The 6,759-nt window shown below is 47.4% G+C and overlaps 1 protein-coding gene across 1 annotated transcript in view; it reads left to right on the forward strand.

The window, feature by feature from the left end:
• The first annotated feature begins 4,306 nt into the window (after positions 1 to 4,306).
• LOC126509335 (histo-blood group ABO system transferase 1-like) overlaps positions 4,307 to 6,759 on the forward strand; it is an 11,812-nt gene continuing 9,359 nt past the window's right edge. Inside the window, exons 1-4 of the mRNA XM_050155176.1 lie at positions 4,307 to 4,368; positions 4,459 to 4,515; positions 5,045 to 5,092; positions 6,405 to 6,440. Coding sequence (XP_050011133.1) covers positions 4,307 to 4,368; positions 4,459 to 4,515; positions 5,045 to 5,092; positions 6,405 to 6,440 — 203 coding nt within the window. The remainder of the gene's footprint in view (positions 4,369 to 4,458; positions 4,516 to 5,044; positions 5,093 to 6,404; positions 6,441 to 6,759) is intronic.

The raw sequence follows: 6,759 nt of genomic DNA on the forward strand, positions 1-6,759 counted from the left end.
GTTTTTTGAGACAGGGTTTCTCTGTGGTTTTGGAGCCTGTCCTGGAACTAGCTCTTGTAGACCAGGCTGGTCTCGAACTCACAGAGATCCGCCTGCCTCTGCCTCCCGAGTGCTGGGATTAAAGGCGTGCGCCACCACTGCCCGGCCTCATAGCAGCTCTTATAATGGAAATACATTTAATTGCGGTGGATTAAATTTTCATAGGTTTAGTCAATTACCATCATGGTGTAACCTGGTGGCTTGCAGGTGCACAAGGTGGCGGAAAAGCAGCTGAATGGTTTGACCTCTTACCCACAGGCAACAAGAATTGGTGATGGCTTGATATAGGAGACCTCAAAGCATTCCCGTAGCGATACACTTCTTCCAGTAAAACCATACCTACTCCAGGAAAGCCACACCTTCTAAAGGTGTCAATCTCTCTGAGCACATGGGGGTCAGTTACATTCAAACTACTACATATCCCTTTTTGTATTTTATCAGTTTTCAAGTCCAATTCCAGAGGATCCGATGTCTTCTTGTGGTCTCTTCAGGGAATCGGCACACATGTCATTCACAGACACACATGGCAGTAATATCCACCCACCCCACAAAAACAGGCAGACAACCGCCCCCCCAAACAGAACCAAACAACTTAAAATGAGGTAAAAATAAAAAAAAATGAAAAGGATTTAAAATAATGGCTAGGGGCTGGAGAGCGAAACTGGGTGGAGCTTTTCTCTGCAAAGGGTTTTCAGACCTGCATACAGACTAAGTCAGAATCATCCTAGGTTGGCCAGGGTACTACCTGGATTTATCTTGCCAGGTGAAGGGTCAGCATAATGCCCGAATCCTAACAGTATCAGCAGGCACTCAGGCCCTCTGAACTGCTGAGCCGCCTTTACAGCTGGCTTTAAAATATTTTTTTTTCCTTTTTAGCATTTATTTTTTATTGATTGAGAATTTCATACATGCATAGAGAGGTTTTGATCAAATCTACCCTGTATCCCTCCCCTCCATCTCCTCCTCTATTCCCTCACAAACATTTCCCCCATAACTTCGTGTGACTTTTCAAAAAACTCACTGAATCCACTTGGCGCCACCTGCACGTGCTTGGGTGTGGGGTCACCTCCTGGCGCATGAGGAGTCAAGAGGCTGCATTCCTGAAGAAAATGGACTCTTCTCTCCTCTGTAGCTGAGAGTTACCAGTAGTCTTTAGCTAGGATGGGACTTCCTGAGCCCTGGTTTTAAAAACATGTTGTGAGTTCGAGGCCAGCCTGGTCTACAAGAGCTAGTTCCAGGACAGGCTCCGAAGCTACAGAGAAACCCTGTCTTGAAAAACCAAAAAAATAAAAATAAAATAAAATAAAAATAAAAAAATAAAAACATGTTGTGTGCATAGAGAGGCCAGGAGAGGGCGCTGCTTGGCCTCCTTTATCACACTTTACCTATTCCTTTGAGGTAGGGTCTCTCTCTGAAACAGAGGCTCAGTTTTCTTAGGCAGGCTGGAAGCCAACAGACCCCTTTGATTCTCCACCACCGCACACACACTTGGAGTTGGGGTTGCGGGCTCTCATTCGTGGCATGCCTGTCATGCTACCTGCTTACTGGGATCCCAGCTCAGGCCCTCATGATAGTGCAGCCAGTGCGTTTAATCCCTGAGCAACCTCTCCAGCTCCCGCCACGTGGTTTTTGATGACTGCTAGAATGATGTGATGGGGAAAAATTATTTTCTTAAATGGCTGAGACTATTTGGGAATTTTTTTTTAAAAAGCAACAGAAAAGAATGGAGAATTTTCACATGACCCCGTGGTAACTATTGACAGCATCGAGCTATGTAAACAGCCAGCCGAGAGGGCACATGTGTTTCCTGACTCCTGTGGAGATGAAGAAGGGGGTGTGGGGACATACACAACAAGGGCTTCCTTGTTCAAAGTTTATCAAACAGTTTCTAAGTGGACACATTTTATTAGCTATAACATAAACTTTAAAAAAGCCTTTTAGCCGGAGGTTGATGGCAAATGCCTTTAATACCTACACTCAGGAAGCAGAAGAATCCAGTATGGGCTACAGACTGATTTCCAGGACAGGCAGAGCAACAGAGAAAAACAAAACAAAAGACCAAAAAATAAAAAAAAAGAAACAAACAACAAAATACAAGAAAAGAAAAATGCACATTCCTTTCTGTTTTTGCAATAAAAATCACGATTTTTCCCGTTTTTAATTACAGCAGGTATTTTGCTCTTTTCAAACTCTTTATTTTTGTGTATATGAGCATTTTGCCTGCATGTGTCTGTGCACCACTTGTATGCTTGGTGCCTGAAGGGGTCAGAGACCACCTTGGATTCCCTGAAACTGGAGATCATGGCTGTGAGCTGGTATGCGGGAGCTCTTCGGAAGAGCAGTCAGTGCTCTTACCTGGTGAGCCATCTCTGCAGCCCCAAGAAGTTATTTTCAAAAAGCTAAAAAAGGAGCAACTATTTCAACATTGAGCAAATGTTACCTTCAGTCAGATTTCTCTATAACCTGTGACCACCAAAACAGGGAGGAGAACACAATGAGGACAGGAAGTTCGCATGTCAGTTTCTCTTTGGTTGTTTCTAGAAGCTTTTAGATCTCAGCTGTTCCATTGTGGGAGGATGTGGAGACGTGGAGAGGAAGCATAAGAAGTGACAAATGGGATGGCTCAGTGGGTAAAGGTGCTGGAAGACAAACTTGACCTGAGTTCAATCCCTGGAACTGACAGTGTGGAAAGAGAACTGACCTTTGCAAGTTGCCCTCTGACCTCCATTAGTGCTCTGAGGCACGCACAGGTGCACACACATGCAACTAAATAAACAAATAAAATAAGAAACAAAGTATCATATCAGGTGGTTTAAAGGGGAAGTAACCGGCTGGGACAGGAAGACTAAGGCATTTTAGACATAAACCTTTAAAGCACATCATATGTGTGCGGGTGTGCCTGTGTCAGAGGACAGCCGTGGGGGAGGGACGGTCCTTGCCTTTCACCTTGTTTGAGACAGGGTTTCTTTGTGTTCCTCGCTGTGTGCAGCCTAGCTGGCTGTGAGCTTCCGGAGTCTCCCACCCCCTCCCACCTCATCACAGGAGTGCTGGGATTTAAGATGTCTGGCTTTTCCTAGGCTCTGGGGATCTGAACTTAGGTCCCTATGCTTGTGTGGCTGTGACAAAAGCTTTCCCCACTGAGCTCTTCTCCAGAGCCCACACAAGAGTCTATTTAGATCTATGTCTTTTAGGTCTATTTGAACTTAATTATGAGAATACATAACTTCTAGAGACGTGACAGTCATCTGAGGTATTAGGGGCATTGGTCAGTGGTGAAACACTTACCCAATACTCATAAGCCCTGGGTTTCAAACCCAGCGTGAGAAAAAGTCCTAGACAGGGGACAGAGTGGGAGCTGGCCCTAGCCTCCTCTGATGAAGCCACAGTGACCCCAAGATATTCATTTGGTTCATTTCTGTTTACCTAGGGAAGGGGTGCTCAGTAGCATGAGGACGTGGGGCCCCTAGAGAACCTTGAGGGCCCAAGGGAGCAGCTGGATCAGGAGCAGGAAGTAAACAACTTTCTTTCCCCTCTGAGTGCTCAGCCAGGCTGGAGCCTCATCAAGGATTGGGGCTGCCTGAGATAGGGCACAGTGGTTGCTGTGGTCATGGGGATGACCTCTGAATCTCAGGAAAAGCCTGGAGGGAAGTCAGGGCTAAGAACGGCATGTGTAACTGGATCCCTTGCTGCTGTTTTTCAGGAAAACCAAAATGCTTCTCGCTTCACCTCGGAATCCTTCCCCTCACAGTGTTCCTCTTGGTCTTCTTTGGGTAAGAATCCGGGCTGATGAGGAACAGCTCCTGAGACCCTGACGGGGATCCTGAGCCATGAGCATGCCCGTTTCCATGGGAGTGATGAGGGTGCTCTTGGCCACTCCCACAGTGGCAGCCCACCTTTTGCTTTTCCCCAAAGTGAAGCATCTCTTACAAGACTATTTTGATTTCACAAAAGGGTTCTTGGGGCTAGATGCCCTATCATTTGACCCTAGCTGTGTGGGTGGGTCTGGGGAAGGAGGCAAAGGCAGGCCTGGTGGCTCCGAGGCATTTCTCTCTAGATGCAGATGGTCTGAGAACCCTCACAGAGCAAAGTCACTGCCATGTCCACTGGGGCTTCTGTAGACGCAGTCTGGAAATACAGTTCGGTGTAGTCTTGAGTTATAGGTACCTGGCATGGAGGTGGGGCTGTCTGCAGCTGTTACAGGTGTTTAGATAGAGGTAATGGGCCCAGGGTCCTTCCTCTCACCACCTCTTTTTCTAGTGTGGCGGGCATGCTTAGTCCTGTCAAGTGGCCCTGCATCCCCACTGAGAACTTCTGTGTTCACTGTGCTGGGTGCAGTGGTGCATTTTGGAGGCGGGGACAACCAGCAAGTCTCAGGTCTGTGAACTGAAAAGCTGCTCCTGTGCACACCCTTTCCCACAGCTATGGGTTCCTGAGCCAGAGAAGTCAGAAATCGAGAGACCCAGGAGCTGTGACTAGGTGAGTGTTTGTGGAATGTGCGTGTCATATATGTACGTGTGTCCTATGTGCGTATGCGTATGTAAGTGTGTATCATGTGTAAGTGTCGTATGCGTATGTAAGTGTGTATCATGTGTAAGTGTCTGTCATATGTGTCTGTGTGGTGAAGGGTTACTGACTGGGTGAACATTCTGCTTCATGCTGTCTTGTGCGTCTGCCTGTACTTCTACATAGATGGGTCTAGTCCTACTCTAGGCTGCCCAGAGCACCCTCAACTGCCCCATGCTGTCTTTTTAAAGGGAGTGTTTTGGGGAGCACTATTATCTTTCCTGACTTCAGCCTCGTCCTCCCTCCTGAACCTGCCTGGGACAGCTTCCATTCCCAGAACACCTTCCCTGCAGCCTGCTGAGTGCAAGGGTTTTTTTTTTTTTTCTTCTATAACTAGAACAAAGTTGTACCCTCAGGAACTATACTCCTTCCTCCAGTCTATGAATACCTGACCCCTACACCTTCCTGGTCTTAATCTGTCTCCTGCGTTCTCCTTTTGCAGTGCAGATGTCAGAAAGCTGGATGTCCGGGAAGTTGTAGCCCTATCAAGGTAACCTGCCCTCACATGGTGGTCGCCACTCTGGACTGGGGGATACAGATGTAGGGATATGTGTTTGTGCATCCGTGCATGTATGCATACATGTGTGTGTGTGTGTGTGTAATTATGAGCAGTTGGGATGCCCATTCTTGTCCATTTTGTGTTGACTAACTGCATGTCATTTGATTTTTAAATTGTCTGCCTGGCTCCTGAGGCACAGAGCTGAGTTTACAGCTGTTCACCGCATTCCCAGGGAAGCATACACAGAACATGAGTTTACCGTGCTCACCATTTCAATGTTCAGTGCAGTAAGCACATTCATGCTGTGGTGCAGCCATCACCACCATCCATCTCCAGAACATCCCATCTTGTAAACTGTGTCCGTTAATGACCGACTCCCCATTGCCCAGCCCTACTGGGGGTCCTGGCACCCATCTTGCCTGTTCTGTGTTGTTCCTCTGAGCACGGCCGCTCTGTAGTAGTGTCTCCTAGGGATGGGGTCCTGTAGGGTTTCTCTCCTGGTGCCTGGCCAGACTCACTCAGGAAAGTGTTATCCTGCACAGGCTTAATCCCTGTGCAGAAATTTCTTGTTTCCCTTTTTTTAAGTCTTGTTCACTGCCTTTAATAAAATTATTTTTGTTTTATGTGTATGAGTGTTTTGCCCACATGTATGTCTGTGTAAAACATTCATGTCTGTAAGCAATGAGGTCATTAATGGTTTTGGGTCCCCTGGAACTCGAGTTACAGACTGGTGTGGGTCTCCATGTGGGTGCTGGGAACTGAATCCTGTTGCTCTGCAAGAGGAGCCTGTGCACTTCTGGCTGAGCATCTCTCCAGCCCTGCATCTGCTTTATAAGCAATCATAGGGCAAGCAGCTTACTAGTAGGGGTGATTCATGACCCTTGGGGCTTGACCTTTTGAGGGAACTTTACACTGACATTGGGACTGGTCTCTGTTCAAAACAGAAAACTAGGAATCTGTGTGCCATCAACCAGGGGAGGACCATGGCAGACTGCAGGATTAGGCTAAACGGTCAGCGTCAACCCAGGATAGAAATGTTCAGTGTCGTATGACCTGTGATTAAAGTGGTCTCAGCTCTCCCAGCCTTAAGTGGGGGAGGGGGTCACGATTTCCTCTTTCTGCCTCGTGTCAAGTAAGACTGTGATCTTCCTACTTCGGTCCATCCTAGGCTCCCAGGGTCATGGACAGGCTCAATGGCTTGGTTGCCACCACTTGTTCAGGTCTGCGTGTCTGGTGCACAGCTGCCAGTGACATGCATCCCAGGGACTTTGTCACCTTGAGTTCTGGTGTTTTCTTATTGCAGGATGGTCTACGCCCAGCCAAAGATGTTAACACCCAGGTGAGTAGATTTAATCAGTGCATGTGTAGTGCAGGAGTCGCAAAGGTACAGAAGGACGATTTGCTTGCTCTGGGAAATAGTTCAGCAGCATACCTGATACCCTGGGTCAGTCTCCAGCACTGGAAAAACAAAAAACCCAATTATGATTCTCTTTGCACGCACTTCATCAACCATTTCCGAGACTTAAGGTTGTCTGATTCTGGAGCCCAGAGCTTCTTCTGATCTCATTTCCCATCTGGGCTTCTGTTCATTGTTTCCTGTTTCTGTCACCAGAGATTTCAGAGATGTGGTGGCTGCAGTGGCAGTAAACTCAGTTGCT

This window comes from Alexandromys fortis, unplaced genomic scaffold (genome assembly GCF_014885135.2).
Source record: "Alexandromys fortis isolate MF-2015 unplaced genomic scaffold, M_Fortis_MF-2015_v1.1 scaffold_72, whole genome shotgun sequence".
Lineage (NCBI taxonomy): Eukaryota > Metazoa > Chordata > Mammalia > Rodentia > Cricetidae > Alexandromys > Alexandromys fortis.